Source organism: Odontesthes bonariensis, chromosome 2 (assembly GCF_027942865.1).
Source record: "Odontesthes bonariensis isolate fOdoBon6 chromosome 2, fOdoBon6.hap1, whole genome shotgun sequence".
NCBI lineage: Eukaryota > Metazoa > Chordata > Actinopteri > Atheriniformes > Atherinopsidae > Odontesthes > Odontesthes bonariensis.
In genome coordinates this window covers 22,595,333-22,614,043 of record NC_134507.1, presented here as the reverse complement: position 1 = coordinate 22,614,043, position 18,711 = coordinate 22,595,333, and the positions used below count along the sequence as shown (strand labels likewise).

The 18,711-nt window shown below is 38.9% G+C and overlaps 1 protein-coding gene across 2 annotated transcripts; it reads right to left on the bottom strand.

Annotated features, from left to right (window-relative positions):
- Positions 1–599: 599 nt before the first annotated feature.
- Positions 600–18,711, bottom strand: hhat (hedgehog acyltransferase). 2 transcript variants are annotated; one of them, XM_075479683.1, is made up of 12 exons: positions 17,934–18,711; positions 17,019–17,167; positions 16,861–16,925; positions 16,564–16,677; positions 16,288–16,482; positions 15,200–15,412; positions 14,743–14,920; positions 14,166–14,316; positions 11,807–11,842; positions 7,704–7,905; positions 7,058–7,202; positions 600–2,646 (listed from the first exon to the last, which is right to left on the bottom strand). In XM_075479683.1, the coding sequence occupies exons 1-12, from the start codon at positions 18,017–18,019 to the stop codon at positions 2,561–2,563; spliced, it is 1,620 nt and encodes a 539-aa protein (XP_075335798.1). In that variant the 5' UTR covers positions 18,020–18,711; the 3' UTR covers positions 600–2,560. The 2 variants fall into 2 exon arrangements, with proteins under 2 accessions (XP_075335798.1, XP_075335808.1); XM_075479693.1 differs by having other exon boundaries at positions 18,125–18,711.

Here is an 18,711-nt window from a genome sequence, read left to right as displayed (position 1 = left end):
ACACACATTCATTAACAGACACATGCGGTGTCGTCCTGTGGTTTTCAAACCATCAAACCATCAACCAACCACCAAACTGTATCCACAGTTATGCTCCATGTACTTGCTGCTGGTGTTCCTGCTGTTTGTGGGTTTTTCTGCAGGTGCACCTGATGATGCTTTGCCCGGCTTACCCACGGAGGCCGTAGGATGTCGTCTGTTTGATCTTTCTATTGATGGAACAGCTAGTTGTACAGTTTTGCCTTGTTTTTCTCATAGTCTTCTCATATCATTTCTTTGCATCTCTGTCTCGTTTCTGTTTCTTTTACTTCCCTTATCCCCCTGTCAGGTGTGGCATTAATATGTATAAAGTATTTTCTTTTAAATAAATAAATAAGCAGTACTTTGGCATCAAGAGGAGCTGTATATTCATAAAGCCTCTCTTAGCAAACAAACGTGTTTGTCACAACATGGTATTCAGATTACAATTCTGCTCGCCATTATGCTGGACAGGACAAGGTTTTAAAAAAAAAATTGTAGGTGAATTAGATTTGACTGTTTCTTCACTAATAGATGTTCATTTGCTCATTTTAATCAGTTTTGGATATCAAACATCCATATTTTAATAAGAAAATGATTTTTGCTTTAATTTCCAATTCAAAAGCCCATGATGAGATCTTAGAAATCATAAAACACACATACACATATCTGATGGATAAATGCAAAAACCTTAAGTGCCATACATAATCATACTGCTCCATTTCAACATATTGATTTTATACATTTTATGTTGACTGTTCTCACTTCTGACTTTTATAACTATTTATTTATTGTTGGCTATCTATGTACTTTATATTACTAATTACTGTCATTTAGAGTGAAGCTGCACACAAATACTATATATAATATATTTCTATATGTGCATTGACATTAAAACTGTCTAGCTATTGCTCTGTGTCGAGGGTAATTCAAATAATGACATATATTTCAATGGTCTGGGCTCCAACCAGAAAAGCTGTTGTTTCCATAGGCAGGAATGCAAGAGGAGGGGGAGCTTTGCTTCATGGGTTAGTGCATGCAATTGAGTTCAGGTGTTAGCCTTTTAGTCAGGTTTACGGCTGTTTACAGCAGTTTATCGCTGTGCCTCGAGTATAGACCTTAACACAGCTATACCAACATCTCTCCCCACTTCAGTACACACTAAGACCGCCTCTTCCTCCCCCTCCAGCCTGCGTGTCTCCAGCAGTCAGGTGAAAAGGCAGCTGGGGGGCCTGAACTGGAACAAGGCTACAGCTCCACATGGTGTCAGCCCCACGGTCCTGAAGGCCTGTGCTGAAGAGCTATGTGGGATTTTACAGCACCTCTTCAATCGTAGCCTGACATACATACACGAATGCTCACCTGGGTAAGTCTATGGTAGAGAGTACAATCTGCTTTGCGGCTATTTGTAGGGGCAGCAGCATCAGAGTCGGTAACTCAAAGAAACTGACAAAGGCAGCTGGCTCTGTGCTGGGGACTGCTCTGGAGCCCCCCCTGGAGCTGAATGTGCAGAGAATGGTGTGCAAGATGATGGACATAGTGAGACAACGCAGTGATCAATCAAAGTATCTTCAAGTCAGAGGTTTCTCGGCTCCACGGCAAAAAGGGCTGGTACAGGAGGTAATTCCTCCTCACACAATGACTCTTTCTACTGATGATCTATTATTACAGTTACTTTCTTTTTGTTTTTCTAAATCATTTACATTATTGCTCTGCAACAGTATTATTTCCCTTAGGGGATTAATAAAGTTTTATACTTTTAGATCTATACATACTGATAAATATTGTGGTTTATCCGATCCATATAGTGCTGGTATACATCTATTTCATTAAAAAAAAAACTTGGTTGTGGCATTGAAAGGTTTCGATTTTGACACAAGCCATTAAACATACAGCGCGCTTTATGTATACAGATGTCAAACAGTGTTAGTATCCTAAATCACAAGATAGCATTCAGTCATTCTAAATCTTATTAACGCTACTTCCTAAATTGCTACATTTGTGTGGTTCTGCTTACAAATGCCATCAATAGGGGCAGAAATGACACAGATCAGGTTCCTGCCAATCTGTTCTCTGCCTATGGGCCGCCTCTGAATGCAGAACAACTTTGGTGGCACGCTAAAAGAGGGCAGTAAACATAAAATTTCTCCAGCTTACTGCATCACTGAGCAATACCTTATCAGACTCATGTGACCAAGACAGACTTGGGGTCTCCATTCTTTTTACAGTCTCCGAGAATAACAGTGACTTGATGAAGCTTAATGAGTAGAAAAAATGGCTTAAGGCTTATACTAAAGATCGCCTTGAAAAACAGCATCACCCATTTCATTGCAGTTTGTGTGAAGGTGATGCAAAGCACAGGAATCTTTCTTCTGAGATGGTAAACAGATGTTGAGTAGTCCTGCAGGTTTAGGAGAGCAGCTGCCAGCTTAAGCCACGTTTGGACCGTTTCTGAGCCAGATTCGCCACGGAGGCTCTGGCGAGTGAGAACGAGGCGCTGGAGTCAGCAGGTTGTTCTGGTAGTAAGGATTCTGAAGGTGACTCATGTAGGGTGAGAAGTCCACTCAAGTCCAATCTGAGCAAAGCAGTAGAGGAAAGCAAGCATTGGTGGGGCAATGGTAGACCAGCCTGAAATGAGAAGAAAAGCAATCTAATATTTGGAAAGAAAATCAGGGTTACACAGAGGATTTTATCATCACGAATGAGGTTATAAATACTGGTGAATTCAGCTTAATCTCATTTTAGAAGGGACTACTATGTAGCTACCAATGCTTTTTAAAAATCATAGTTTTGATGTTTCTCTCTAAAATATTGTGTTGTGGGTTTTCTCTTGTGCTATTTATAGATACTTCTTCAAGAGTCGAGAGCAAGCAGGTAAGGACAGCTGTCTGCGCCTGCTCCCACACTGGCCTGTCTCCAAATTATCTCAGTAACCCGCACCTGCACCCACAATGCTTTTCAATGGTCTATTCTTATCTATTCATGTCAAAATCTAATTCACATACACAGTGGATGCACAGCTGAGTTGTCAGTGTCCTATCTGTAGAGGAGACAGGTAACATTGGAAAGCTCCAGAAAAAACTCATTTTGAAGCTAAATATTTGTGTTTAAATTAGTTTTTAATAAGAGCCTTTATATTTCCAGTAAATGCAATTATTCCTTTCTTTCAAAATCTCAATCAACTCTATTCTCAGTTCTACTATATGTACTACACATGCAAGAATTAAGTGGCATAACCATTTAACCACCCAAAACACAGTGTGGTAATAAAAACGTGTACAATTTTTAAAAAGTACAGAAAACTACTGTATTCTGTGATATTTCTAATAGTTTGGTAACATTAATATCACATAAGCTAAAATTGTAATAATTTTCATTTAGAATATTTTGATATTTTGCATTTCTGATGTGTAAATTCATTGTTCAAAGCTTTTAGCCTGCAGCCCTGCATGCTTCAAGAATAAACCTTGCTGTTGTGCCAGGACATCTCAGCATTTTCTATTTGCAGGCAGAAACATTTCATTAACACACAAAGTGTGAAACATATTCCCCTACCAGTTCCTAAAACCTTACTTCTGCTGACCAAAGCTAACACTGAAAAGCCATTGTTAATTCATTAAGACCTCCAAATACGGCCACACCTACTCTTATATGCTGCATCAGGCTGATTCAAAGGATGCATACACCTTAAAATCTAGATGTGAGCAACTTCTGGACAAAACTGAGAGTGCAAACAGCTACTCTCCGTTGTAGCCAGCTAAAGCTGCTGGCTGGACTCCATTAAAATTCACTGTAACTTCAGAGTCATCTTAGACAGGGATTTTCAACTGGCAGGTACAGACGCAATGAACATACACAACTCTGGGACTTAACTCAAGGAAGCGAGCATCATATACAACTAAAGACAAGCAGTGTGATTCGTAAATTCTGAACTTCATCAGATAGGTCAGAGAGCAATTACACTATTGCCCGTGCCACTAAATATTCAAGACAAGCTGATTTAAAAGCATTGATCTCATGTTAATGAAACTGCCTCTCCTTGGTGGTTTATTGTGCAGACACACAGACACAAGAAGCCGCCTTAGGCTTTTCTGTTAGATCCATTACATATAAAGCAGGAAAGCACAAGCAATCATCAAAAGCAACAAGATTATAAAGTGCTTTGTTAAATGATCTATTTCTAATCATTTTCCATGAGCATCAGGCATCAGCATGTCTATTTTTAGTGTTTCAGCAATCTGAGTGAATTACCATAAAAGCAAACTAAGATTCTCAGTTCAGTTTCCAGCGCTTGCTCTGAATAATTCATGAAAAAAAAATTGTATTTCCAAACACCCTTCTTTTATTTTCACTGAGTCTACAGAATCGTGTGTGGGAAAGAGGTCAGGACTAATAGAGGAAGAGTAATGTTATGCACCATTTGCTGCAAGCCTTCCAGGCTTCCAACAAATTTTCACTGTCCCGGTATGGCTTCACTCATTACCGGAATATGACCTTTGTCGGGCTGCTTAGACTCACACTTGAAAGGCCTGCAGACTGTGTGGAACAATCAGAAAACAAAAAGTAATAAATGGTAACAAAGAAAAGATTGTACACAAAGTCCAGAATTTTGCTAAATGTCAGACTTGGTGTGTTCACACTTAATAGGCAATATGAGCCAAAACCTGATGTAATCCAATTACATCGGAGCACCAGGTGGAAATCCAGAGATGCAAAGTAGTGCAGGCTTACTGTTCCTGTTATCCAAGAGTATGGCAAAGTAAAAGAGATCAAATTAAGACCAAGAAACGAGAAGCAACTGATTTGGCGAATTATACTGTAATGTCCGTGGTACAGTGGTACCATAACTTTTGGCCCTGTCAGCGAGAATGTAGCATTTGCAGGCTTTTTAGTGGTGTAAATGATCTCTTTTAATGCAATAAAAACTTGTTGTCCATTTTTGCCATGTAAAAAAAAAAAAAAAAAAAAAAAACTCTTGACAACCTTAAGATGGTTAAGGTTGGAACCTTTTTCTCAATAAGTACGTTAATCTGGCCCCGCCCACATCTCAACCTGCCAGCAGATGACTCTGCCTGCTCTGTTCTGTTAAGTCAGACTCAGTGTGAGCTCTGCTCTGTTTAGCGGTTTTAAAACTAGGGGTAATTTAGTCGTAATGTCTGAACCAGAGAGCGATTCTCAAAAAGAGGAAACTAAATTACACAAGGTCACATGCAAGCCAAGGTATCAGAATGGTAATGTGTTCAGCTTCTGTTGGTTTCTACCATTTAAAAAAAATCATCTCTGGTAAACTCAGCCTGGCCTCTGTCTCTACTTGCCCGATCAAGCACAATAAAGTAACCCAGGAAAGCCATGGCTCCTCTCTTCACCTTGCTTTTACTGTCTTCTCTACCCAACTTCAGCTCACTGCTCCTCTAGTTTGAGCTAGCTTAGCACTTCATTGGTGCCTCACAGTGCACGCAAAAAAGCCCCATCCAGCTAGCAGTGGGGATTTAAGTCATATTTTAGGTAAAGCATACAAGCTGTCTGAGCTGGCCTCTCTTAGATTGTAGGTGGTGCAAAACAAAAATGCTTAGCTACAGCACTGATGGCTGATTTTGCTCATGGTATGTCGTGTAACACATAAAAAACATCTTGCAGACAGGTTAACAAGGTTAAAACTTGATTTTTTTTTAAGCAGTGGAGGACTTTAAACAACCACAGTCTCAATATTGAACAAATAATCCTGATTTTGAAAATAACAGAGGATCCCTCAATGATTCTGAGAGTCATCAGAGAGGTGCGTTTGCTGTTTCATCATTTAGTTTTTACAGGTCGTCTCTCTGCTGGACTCACATTTCATATTATTTGATCTTTACCTTTGATCATAGCAAACTATTTACATCAATGTCAGATATATAGTAGATATGGTTCAGAAAGGAAAGCTGCACTGTTTGTGACTCAGGAGATAGAATGGTCTGTCCCTTCATCTGTAGGGCAGCAATTCAATTACTGGGTTTTTCCAGTCTAACTGTAGAGGTATCCTTGTTAAAATGTGCAAATGTGCATGACCATTAACAGTTATAATTAGACTGATGTGGTTTTGAAGTTTTGTACTCAGCGTTTTGGTTTTCACCACTTTTGTTCTTTTGAAACCAGAAGTTACAAGATAGTTAGAATCAGCTGGAAATTGTGTCTGTATTCAAAATCTATTCATCATCATTGTGAGAAAGCTGATCATCTTGGGTTTAGGGCTCACAACTTAAGTGTCTTGGTACATGGCTGTTACTGCCCTATTTACCACAGCTGGTAACTGTTTTCAGCGAGGATAAACACAATGCACAGGTTTTCAGCTCCAAACAGCTGGCTGACACACTTCGAGACTTGCTGAGGAGCACAGTGCAGCATTTAGCAGTGTGAGAGCCACACGTTTCTCTCTGGATGAAAGAATATAAACAGGAAACTATTTGCTAGCATGCAACACTTGTGTCATCTTTATAAGGTAATAATATGTTAATATGACAGTCATAGTTCCTTCTGCTGCCCCTAAAATTGACAAAAAAATCTGTGTAATTGAAAAAGATAGTAAAACGATGCATTTCAATTCAGCATTGTTGTCCTCTTGTTACTGCATCATGCAGTATACAAGGATGCAGCTGAATTCTGCTCCCAGCCCGGCAGCAAGTGCAGCTCAGGCTGCTTATCATAAGTGGACAGACTTCAGGAGGAGCTGTTGTCTTGCTTTAGGTACCGAATGAGCCACTCACAGGCACAGGGAGCAAAACAGGAACTCGCACAAACATAAAGGAGATGTGTCCCTCTGTTTGTCCATGACGATGCACAAAAATAGCCTCCTGCTTAATTATCAGACCCACTAGAGAGCAGGATTTTAAATCATTTAATTCTTACACAGTGTTTATTTCTTTCTTACTCATACTAAACAGTCAAAATAAAATATATGATTAATAACATCACAAAAAACTTATGCCTGCTGAAACAATAAAAAAAAACAAAAACAAAACACACTATTCCAGTTGAATGAGTGCAGAGGAGGGCAATTTACCTTGAACAAAGACACGCTTCCAGAAGATTCTGCCAACATGTATACCCCCAAGGAACACCAGATTAGACAGAATGAGCATAGCAGTTGAGAAGGCAGAAAGAAGGGCAGTGCAGCGTCTCTGCATCGCCATGGAGAGATTCTGCTCCTGGGAAATCAGCAAAATAATAAGTAAATGCACATAAACAAGATTCCAGTGTAAATCACCAATTTAACCAATAAGCACCAGAAACTGATGAACTGTGTGACCATAAACTAGGAGGATTATACAGTATACCATCAGACTTTAGTACTATTTCGAGAATAAACCATCTCCAAGAAAGCAAAACATCCAAGAAACCAGAGTGTCTCTACTGATAATGTATCACAAACTATTCACATTAATATTGAGCATGAACAGTATATGCCAATCAGATGTGACCAGATCCAATCAGTTTGTGTTCTATCTGTACTTTGCGTAGCTTCCCAAGGAATTATCTCTATCTCTTATCAAATCAGAATGCATGACTCATTTGTGGCTACAGGAAAGATTTAATGCTGTCCTCATGTCTTGAATAACTGGGACATTTGAATCACTTTGAGTTTAATTTATTAATTTATAAAAAAGTTTTTGCAGTGTTGGGGTTAAATGCCTGGATTTCTAACTTACAACTATCGACTGAACACAGGAAGTGGCAAAGAGAGACTTCAGTCCATTCTCCACCAGAACTCCAGCCCAATTCATCAGAGCCCAGTACTGTAAGTAGTCGTGGCCACCATGCCAGAGGCAGACAAATCCAAATGCAAGGCCAGTGGATACCACTTTATAAACAGGGCCGTGCTGTGAACCTCCCATTGGCACGTAGATGTATCTGAAATATGGGAAAAAAATTAAAGAAAATTAAAAGAAAAGCTGCCCAGTGCCAGTTGAATCAACAGAGCCAACAGTATATATTACCTTGAAAATAGCAAATAGGTGCAGATATGTATTAAAATGTGTGCAAACATAAGTAGAAATACAGTAAATAAGGCAACCATAGAGTTTGTGCAATTCTAATGAACCTCAAAATGAGTGTTTCGTTTGACCGGTTTTATTCTTCAACACAGCCTGAACCCTCAAGCTTTCTGTCATTTCTGTAAGAAATCTTCAGGAATAGTTCTCCAGGCTTCTTGAAGGACATCCCAAAGCTCTTCTTTGGATGTCGGCTGCCTTTTGTTGCGTTCTCTGTCAGGATGATCCCACACTGCTTCAATAATGTTGAGGTCCAGGCTCTGGGGAGGATTCATCCCTCCATCAGACCTGTTGCCACTGATTTTCAGTCCACTTCTTGTGTCCTTTGGCACAGCTCAGCCTTTTCTCCCCGTTTCCCTTCCTTAAGAACGGCTTCTTGACAGCCACCCTTCCATGGAGACCATTTCTGATGAGGCTTCAGTGATCAGTAGATGATCAACTGAAAGTCCAGATGCATCTCTCTGATTGTGTGTCAGCTCTTTGCTTTTTTCCAATTTCCTAGGGACATAATTTTTGGGCATTTTTTAATCATCTCTTGGAGATAACTTTTAAACTTGCCACTTCTTCTTTCCTTCACTTGTCATGTGTGCTCAAATTTCTGAGATACACCACATTTTCAGCTGATAGCTCTTTAAGAATCACTTTGTTGCAGCAAAAATACTGTTCTATGTCTGCCAAACTGTTATCTTAGATACAACTAAAAGCATCTGCAGAACAGTTGCTGACACGTCACCTACGGTACTCACAAAGAAGAAGTTTTTTTTTCATGTTTCTCTGAGCTTAGAAGTGGATTTTTTGTATGTTTTTCAGTGTCCCTTTTTATTATCCCCATTGTGATTTTTCTCTTCACTTTGAATTATAGAACTTTGGGGGTTATTCTTTCATGAGAAATGGATGTATCTTAAGGCGGAGTTATTCTTAATCAAAACTGTCCTCAAACCACCAAAATCCACCCCTCTGCATGTCTGTGGATGTATCTTATTGGTTGTTTTTGCTGCTTCATACTTTTCCTACTTAATGCTGGTTGTTGGATATTTTATGACGATCCTGATGAAGGCCGTGAGCCAAAACATGTTGGTCAGAATAATTGTTGTTCTTTGTATATACTTCAAGTGTTGCTGGCGTTCTGACCTCTGTAGATCTAACTAATGAAATAGGAACAAATGAGGAGTCTTTGCGAAAGGCTTCTAGTAACAAAGTGCTTAAATCTAAAATTAACCATATGTCAATTTATCATTTATGTGTGTAAACAACACTGGTTCATCCATTGAGTTAGATATCTTTTTTTAAAGCTTGAATGATTCATCAGTCAGTGTTAAGTGGCTAAATAAACATGAGTGAAAAAAGCTTTCAAAACTTTTAAAGACCTTCAGAAAGATTGGAAAAGTATTGCTCAAGACCACCTTAAAATATTGTGAGAAAGTCTGGCTCCTAAGAGAAAGAATTGAGGGGTGGCTCAAGACTTTAGCACAGTTCAATATCACCTGTTTACCTTTTTTATTTTTCATGACAGGAGATGCAGTGGATAGGGAAGATGTAAAACAAAATATGGTTAAAAATGGCAACACACTGCACGGATAATTTGCAAAGAACACCTGACCCCAAAAATGACCTTTTTATCAAATACAGTAAATGTGTCTCCGACGTTCACTGCAAAAATAGAGGCTCTAAAGGGAATATAAATGCTGCCAAGTTGCTAACACAGCTGGATTAATGATTTGAAAATGTTCTCAGCGATTTAGACTAAAACCGTGACACACATTTAACCCACTTTCTATTCTAATCTGATGTTTACCACTTTGCCTGAGTGACACCTGATTTCATCATTTTGGTTAATCAACAGGATGCAAAGCTAAACGCAATATAAATATCTATTATGATATCATTTATAAAACATTCAAAATCTAGCTCATAACTCGTGCATTGGATAATATCGTATGTGGCATAAAAATAGCAGCTGTATACTCATTAGTTGGCCCAACTGATGTGAATAATACAACACCAATCACTAACAGACTAATATACTGTGAGAACTCCATCTGTCCCTGAGGAACTGACAAAGTCTGAACATGCTACATCAATCCAACACACCCAACAAACATCTCATTGAGTATAGTGCTGCTGAGCTGGGAACTAATTATCTCAGCCACCCTGTAGCTAATCAATGTTTGTGAAAGATGAGCCAGCATTTTCTGGGCCTTAAATAGAATGACTGGCTCGGCCGTACTGCAGGATTAAAGTAGGTGATCAAACAGATGGAGAGAAGACTGAATATCTGAACATACTGAGCGCCGACTCATCATTTGTACTTATCAAGATGCAAATTAATCATGATTAGATGCTGATAAAAAATATATAATTTCAAGTTATATCTAGTTAAATATAATCCCTGTGTTATCTAACACCCAAACAAAGGGTGTAAATAAATTGCTGACTGGTTTTATGGACAATACTGGGAATCAAACAGTAGCTAATGTGTAAAATGTGATCAGACTATAGAAATGACGAGCCTTCACCCAATAAAACCTTTGGCCTCGTGTAAATATTTACAGCTGACGCTTGTTAGGATATGGGATCAAACGCTCCTTCTCTTCCACAGCCGCAATAACTCAATCAATCAACCAGTAAGAGCTCTTTTGTTGGCCGTTAACTGAGTCTGAGTGAACCAGAGAACCTGAAACACAGCAGTATACAGGCAGAGAAGCGTACTGGAATGGCAAAGAATGAGCCACTCAGCTGCCCAGGGAGACGAGGTGTCAGTGAGTCATGTAGAGCACATCATTTAACACCTACGCACTCATCCAGCGCTCTTCAGACTATTTCAGCTGAATTTCGGAACTGCATTAAAATGTCTTTAAAAGCACTTTAGCAAGAAGAAACCGCCGGGGCATTGTGTCACGGGTATCATTCTGCATCTGCAGAGGGATAATTGCAAGTGAAGAAAACAATTTCCAGCGGACTTAAGTGGAAACTTGAATTTGCATTTTAAATAGAGGAATCTTTAGCAAATTAAACTTTAACAGTCTGATATGCATTCTTTTATTACAACTGAAAAGCAGATACATGTGAACACCATCTTAGTGTATCCACCAAACAATTGAAGAAATAAAAAAAATAAAAAAACGCTTTCAACACAAACACTAATTAGCAAATAATAACCAAGTCAAGGAACCTCGTCACAGCATATTACTGTGGGCTCTCTGACAACCGTGCAGCTGTAGCACAAGCAATGTGCGCCTACCAAGCAGACCGTAAACTCCCAACAGGCTGCACTCAGCCGAGTGTGCATCATTAAAACGAAACAGACTAATAACGTGTGTTGTGCAAAGTACAAGTGAGAAAACACATAATCCTCCCATTACGCATGCACATACTAAGCAAGGAGGCATTTCTCCGTGGTGCGGGAGCAGTAACGGAACAGAAGAATTATTCACCAATAACATGTAAACCTCATAAACATGAGAAAGCCTGCGTGCAAATGCAGCATCCTTGTCCATTGTGATGAAACACGTGGGCAGGCAGCAAGAGAATGGCACCTCTTAAGGTAATTCAGCTGCCAAGTTCAATGTCCAACAGGAAACGAGCTCTTTAAGTGTGCGATAAATAACAGACAAAGTGGACAAGTGTTCCAACTATAACACAATGAAAACAGACAAATATTCTGATTTGAAAGCTATTATTTGATTCAAAAAGCATTTCACATTTTTGGTAAGCATTAACATCTGAATTAGTCAGTCCACCGCTCATGAAGAGCCTCTTACCTGATGAGCCATCGATACAGCCCCTCATCAAAGTGCCTGAGAGAGAAAAAAAAATGGATATTTGAGTCACTAATTTACATAATAATATGGCACTGAGTAAGAAACACCTGAGCACTGGGTCTCACAGAAACTGACACCAGTGCTGTATCTACTGTGTGGTGCATGTGTGTCGTGTGCTTCTTCGTTGTCATTAAAAAGATTCGATTGGGCAGTGTCTGTACACTCAAACTGTTTAGTCAATGATGTCAGTGGACAGCTTTATGCATTCCATCAATATATTCAACATTGACCAGCTCAGCACATGCAGCCTGGATTGGAGTGCACCAGAGTCAGCACATTGACTGCTCCGCAGCAGACAGTGCATTTTATCATGCAAAACCTAACACGCTGCCTTCCATCTCTTCCATCTATACTTTACAAGAACAAAATTGTTAATTACATTCAGGCAGAGGAATGACTGAGCTACGAAAGAGCAACATTACCTGCTGAGATACTCTACCCTTCCAGGCAATGTTACAAGCTAATTCAGTTACTTCTTTTTGATGGGTCCCAACATGTTTATTGCATATTAGAGGATATTATTAGATTAATGCATATTAGAGGGTTTATATTTAGTAGCACGTCTGTTCCATATACTGTAAAGGTCCCGCTCCAGCTGTTAGGAATTCCTTAAAAAGTCAACTTTTTTTCTAGTCTATGGTTTGTTCTGTTTAAATGTTGTTCATCCTCTCAGCTGCTATTTTATCAGACAAACTAAAGCAGTCCTGCATTTAAGCCTCTCTTTTTTAAGTTTAAACTGTTTTTGATGATTATTTTGATCACAATCGAGGATGTACAATGCTGTTTAAATGCAGTTTAGTCAACAGAGAGTTGCAACAATTACTTAGTGAGCTCTAACTCATATAAAGGAGATGGAAAAGATCTCTGAAATAGGAAATGACTAAAGATGATTGACACCGTTACAAACTTATTTTGAATAACACACATTTATTTGACATCTTTTTCAGTATTAAAACGCATCAAAACTTTTTACTTACTCTAATGTGCTGAGATTTTTCAGCCCACTTTTTATTTAAAGGATAAGGAATGCTTTTTTTCCTTGTGTAACAAGCACTGAGCTATGTGTCCATTACCTTGAGCAATTGTGACCCCTTCAGCATAAACCAGGCATAATCTATTTTTAGACACAGTTTTGTGTCGCAACAAGAAGTGTCAAACAAGCCGTATTACCTTTGTTTCTATGGTTTTTCATTTTGGCGGAGGTGGATGTGACAGAAAGAACTCGTGTTACAGGTGAGTGTTTGTGTAAAATCAAATTCTAAACTATCACAGAAGCAGAAAAACAAGTTTAGTGTAATTTTCCTTTCAAAACAAAGACACACTTGTAATTAATCTTCTATGCCTTTTAATTCTAACATCTTAACCAGATCCATTTTATTTTGTGATTTACTTCATAGTATTGAGAATGCTGCAACATTTCCATTTTACTTCAAAGGCAAAAGCAAAAAAAGATCTGATTTGGCCTGCAGATAGTGAATTGGTCACAGTGAACAAACCATTTTCACATGAGCCTGAGACAGAGATACAACGCTCATGATATTGAGGTGACCTATTGCTCTATTGCTAGTAATGAAACAAGATGAGACAATTTTCTGTGCTCAGTCTGGGTCTGACTGCTAAAGCACAGCAAGCACTTATAACATTTGATATTAAAGTTACCTTTTCCTTATGGGTACCAATTGTTAGCCCGATTCTTTTATTGGAAGCCCAAGAACAAGCTGGAGCAGTCTTAAGTTAAACAAAGTATTTATTGGTGATCACAAGTGAAGTATATCAGCGCTGGACTCGGATGGACAGAGATCTCACATGAAATCTGTCCGACCAAGCCCCGATATCCGGAAACATTTCATATTTATGTTCACCTTTATCTCAGAGGTTGTACTTACACTTGACAACGTATCATTGAACATTTACTAGTGATGTGAGCAGGCCATCCACCATCTTCGTCATGTTCTTTGGATGTGATAAGCGATGTGTGTGTGTGAGTGTTGTTTCAGGCGGGTATCTACTGTACCAGACCTATCTGTCCTAATAGAGACGCTTTATCTGACCCAGTTATTTTATCCCGCTACGTCATCCTAAAGTCTTGGACATACATTGCGTTTGTATGAGCAGAGTGTACACGTACAAACTAGGAACATAGATTATTTAGTGCACTACAGAATATGAATACATAAAGTCTAAGAATAAAGCCAATTTATAACACAGGGATGCAAGTTTTTCCAGTCACTAAAATGTTAGAGCTCTGCAAGAGTAGGATGTAACTGAATTTATATCAGCTGTGACAATATGGTCTTACCTCCACATCCCTGTGAAACTATACATGATGCTGACACAGCGAGGAAGCTTTGGGGGAACCAGTTCATCCAAAGTAGCGAGCATGGATGGAAGTCCAAACAGCACCAGATACTTCACATAAAAAAACTGGACAAGGGCCAGGGCCAGACCGCCTTCGACAGATAGGAAATGAGGTGTTCAAACTATTACAAAAAGCTTTGTATATTCAAAAGGCAATATTCGTCAATTAGAAGTCCAATCAATTTTAATTCAGTGGCCAAAAGTCAAAGAGGCAATATAGGTAGATTAGCAATTGTCCTTTAAGGTCGTTAGAACTCAGCCAACATGATTTACTGCTCTCATTTAAAGGATGATGACTGATTATGAGTTTATCTATAATCTTTAGACAGTTCCCGCCCTAGCTATGACAGCTAGGGGGTGACAACTGTATTATGAACTGAGCATAATCAGAGGGTACTAAATCTAGTGGCAGTAACAACTCATAAACAAGTTCAACGTGTCTGAAGTGGCGAAAAAAACTGTTAAACTGGCACTCAAATATCCTAAAATCCAATTATCAATACAATTTAAAGACTTACCCAAGGCCCAGGGTGGAAGTATTTCTATGTAGGTCTCATTAGATTGGATGGAGTGCATGTACATGACGTGGATCATGAATTCCGCCATGCACCACCACAGTATGATCCGTCCTGATCTGAGCACCAGGTAGCTAAGAGCAGGTTCATCCCTGTTGCGCTCCTCAGCAGACCTCCGCATCTGCAGGTGAAGCAAGGGAACAGGTTGTTGATGGTTAAACTTAAAAGAAAACAAGTTTGGGGGATAAGAGTCTAAATATGTACAAATCTGCTCCAAAGAAAATTAAAAAAAAAACAACATTAATATAACAGAAGTGATGTAGAAGGCTCTGCTGACAAAATAAATGTCCTCTATCTCTTTACAAATCTGAGAAATTCAAGTTAGTGCCCCTTAAACTATGACTACACCTCTACTGATGTGTTGAGGCAGAAACAGGGGAGGCAATTGCAGACTCTGTACCTGCTCGGTGTAGGCCTTGTAAGTGACGATGGGTCCATTGTAGAAAAAAGGATGATAGAAGGTGTATGAAAACAACCAAAAGAGCTGTACAAGTCCGCCGCGCTCCAAAGGGCTCCAGCAGTGCTCCAGGCTGAAGCTGATGAAGCGCAGGCCACAGACAGCAATGCTGAACAGTAGCATATAGTACTCCTCCTCTGTGTTATACCAGCCTCTCTGTATCACACAATGAGAAGGCCAGTTATTACTAGCACGTTCCTGGGGAATCTTTGTTTTGACAGTGACAATCCAACACTAAATTCAAATTGTATATGCCTTCGAAAAGAAGAACCTTACAGATTAGCATATTACAACATGTTTACACAACTGGTTAGCATGAATAACCATGAGACAGCATTTAGGTCAGGCTGCAATCACTGGGAATCGCATTGCTTTTGAAGTCATGCTTGAACAAAGGAATCTGCTGTGTGCACTGGCGTGTCTATGTAGGGGTACATAAAGATGGAGAAAAGGCAGATTTAGATCAATTTTGCTTCACTAAAATCAAACCACTAACTACTGTGAATGCAGAGCAACTGCGTCACTGTAACCATGTCTGATACATCAGATACTGTGCTGCTGAAAGCATTCATAAAGATATACTGTGTTGACTCATGATAAGGTGATGCAAAGACTATTTCAAATATAGAGAAACACAAAGATAACGTATGAAAGACTTTAACTGAGTTCTCAAAGTTCTCATTTGTGACATTGATGTGTCACTCTGTTGATTACTGGGTTGTAATGAACAAGAACAGAGTTTTTTCCTCTATTTTCATGATAAAAAATGACAGGAATTATACCTGTTAAATTCAACGCTTATTTAACTGTATGGATTGGGAACAAGAAAGACAAAGGGCTCTACATCCTCCTAGTTTCTTCCTCCCTCTTGTGTTCTCTGCAAATATAAGATTCAGTAAATCCAAATCCCATTAAATCCAAATCATTCCAAAGTTTTGTAAATTTGAACATTATTTAATCAGCATACAGATTTATGATATCATTACAAGATAAATATGACTCTCACATAAGAAACAGGGTAAAGAACCCACCTGAATTTCTTGAAGCGGCTGAAAGTAAAGTGTTGAGAGCAGCAGCAAGTTACATGTCCAGGACAGAGTTGGCTTTCGAAGCTGGGCCACTGAGAAGGACACACCCAGATGTACCAGCAGCACACTCACACCTTTAATCCCCAGCATGCAGCTGGCTGCTAAGAGGCCGTATATTGTGAGTGCTGGCAACCTCAGCTGTTGGACAAACCATATATGCATAAAATAACATATGTGGTGTAGCAGAATAACATCTATGTATATTCAATTTAACTGTACCTTGGGGTAAAAGGTGCCTGTCAATCTTGATATCACCCCATGACCAATCAGAGTCCACAGTAAAGACTTTTTGGCCCATTGAGTCCAGAGACTCCACTCAAAGTCTGATGGATCCTGACAAAAACATGATCTCATAATGAGTTATTAAAACAAAGAAAGACTTCTAAAAATATAATGCGTTTGGGGCTCTCTTGTTTATGTATTACAAGCTTTTAGTTTGTGTGACACAGAGTAGCTTAAAGTGGGACTGCTGGCTCAGACTGGGCTTTAAATCAGAAATTTCAGCCTTGAACTTACCCTTTTAAAACCCTTAAGAAGACCCTTTTCCAACTGGAATTCTCTTTCTAATCCTGTTTCATGTTCTGAGGTGCAAAAGTAAGAAAGACGTGTCATATTTCTTTCACTTTTATTGTCATTTCATTCAAAACAAATTTACAGATATCTGTATACTTTACCTTTGGAGAACTTGTGTAGCTGGTAGAAAGAGTACAGGTGAGAACCAAAGGACAGCACCCAATACACAAGGGTCTCTGTCCATGGCAAGGGTGACAACTTGGGCTGTGACTTAGATGTCATCAGGTAACGTCCCTGTGTTATAATGCACCTTAAAAGGAATGAGTCAGACACACGCAAATTGAACCTGAACGACAAACAGTGATTGGTACTAACTTGAAGATAAGCATACAATATATTAAAACTCAAATAACCCCATTTAACTATGTTAAGGGGCTGTCTGATGTGTCATATACAGCAACAAAATAATGCAAACCAGTGATGAAAACCTTTCAGATTATAGATTAGGTTCGTTTAAAAGATCATTTTAAAGTTTGTAGCTCTTCAAATCATGTTTAAAGAATTGTCTGCTCCCCAAAAGATTAAAAAAAAATTCTATCAGGTATACATCTAAATGTGATACAATTTTTAACTAACAGTTATACCAAAAAAAACTTCAAATAAGCTTCAAATTTCAATATCAAATTGTATAAATCCGGCTTTACAGCTGTGAAAATCTCCAGAATGCATGTAGAAATCCTTTGAATTCAATACTTTTAATTAGAAATCAACCAGTTTCAGATCTATAATGCAAGACTCGGCAGAAACCTATGTTAGGGGTACGAAATTTGGGGCTAGTCAGCCCTCAACTTATTCCGAGTAAACATGATTTGCAAACGTATTTGACATTGGACTAACAATGACCCTTGGGTATTAACATTACGATGTTCGTCGAACTCGGTGATGTAGCGATGTCACACCGTTGCAAATCTGTGCCGTTGCTAGGTAACACTGCCCAGAGATTGCTGTCTATGACGTCGATCTCAGCAAACGGGCAAAGTATCCAGCTAATGTTAGCATTATCGGGCTATATTTACCTGCCGTTGTCTTGGTATTTGGGATGATGACAGGAACAAGCCCACAAAGTAGGTGTCTGTGCAAGCTTTCGTATCGATTTGACCATTTGTGTTATTCCAACATTGCTTTGTTACCACAAAACTTTCTCAAGCCAATCGAGATGACAATCAGATGTTAGCTAAGCTAGCTAATGAACAAGTTGTAAAGTTACCAGGTGATACTGAGCTGGGCTGGGGTCCATTACGTTGCTATTAACTGTAGACTGCACTATTTAAAAGTGCTTCGCCTGCATCGATCCCGGTATCATTCAAAGCAGGTACTGTCTTCTCCTTAATCTTTTTCCTTGTTTTGTTGTGTCAAATAACTTTACCGCCCCCTATTGTGCGGGAGCAGCTGAGCTAAAGCAGGAAAGTGCTGTAATTAAATACTTTGTCGACATTTTGTGCCATTCAGTTATGTGCTGCTTAAATAATTAAGAGTATCGAGAGTTTTTCTGTGTATGTTATGAATCATTATTTTCGTTCCATATTATCTGGATGTTTCTGCAAATTTATCAAACTGTATATGGATGTCTGTTGTGTCTGTTGTTTGTTTTCACCTCCCTTTTCCATCTTTAATATACAAAATATACATTTTACCTGATTAAATAATGGTAGTCAGATACATTAACAGTGTATAAACCATCTGCTTTTGAGGATAGTTTACATTTCCTGGTAATATGTTTGTTCTGCACTGTATAGAGCAGCAAATACAGTTGATATGAGTTATTGACTGCTGAAATTGTTCACTTAAATATCT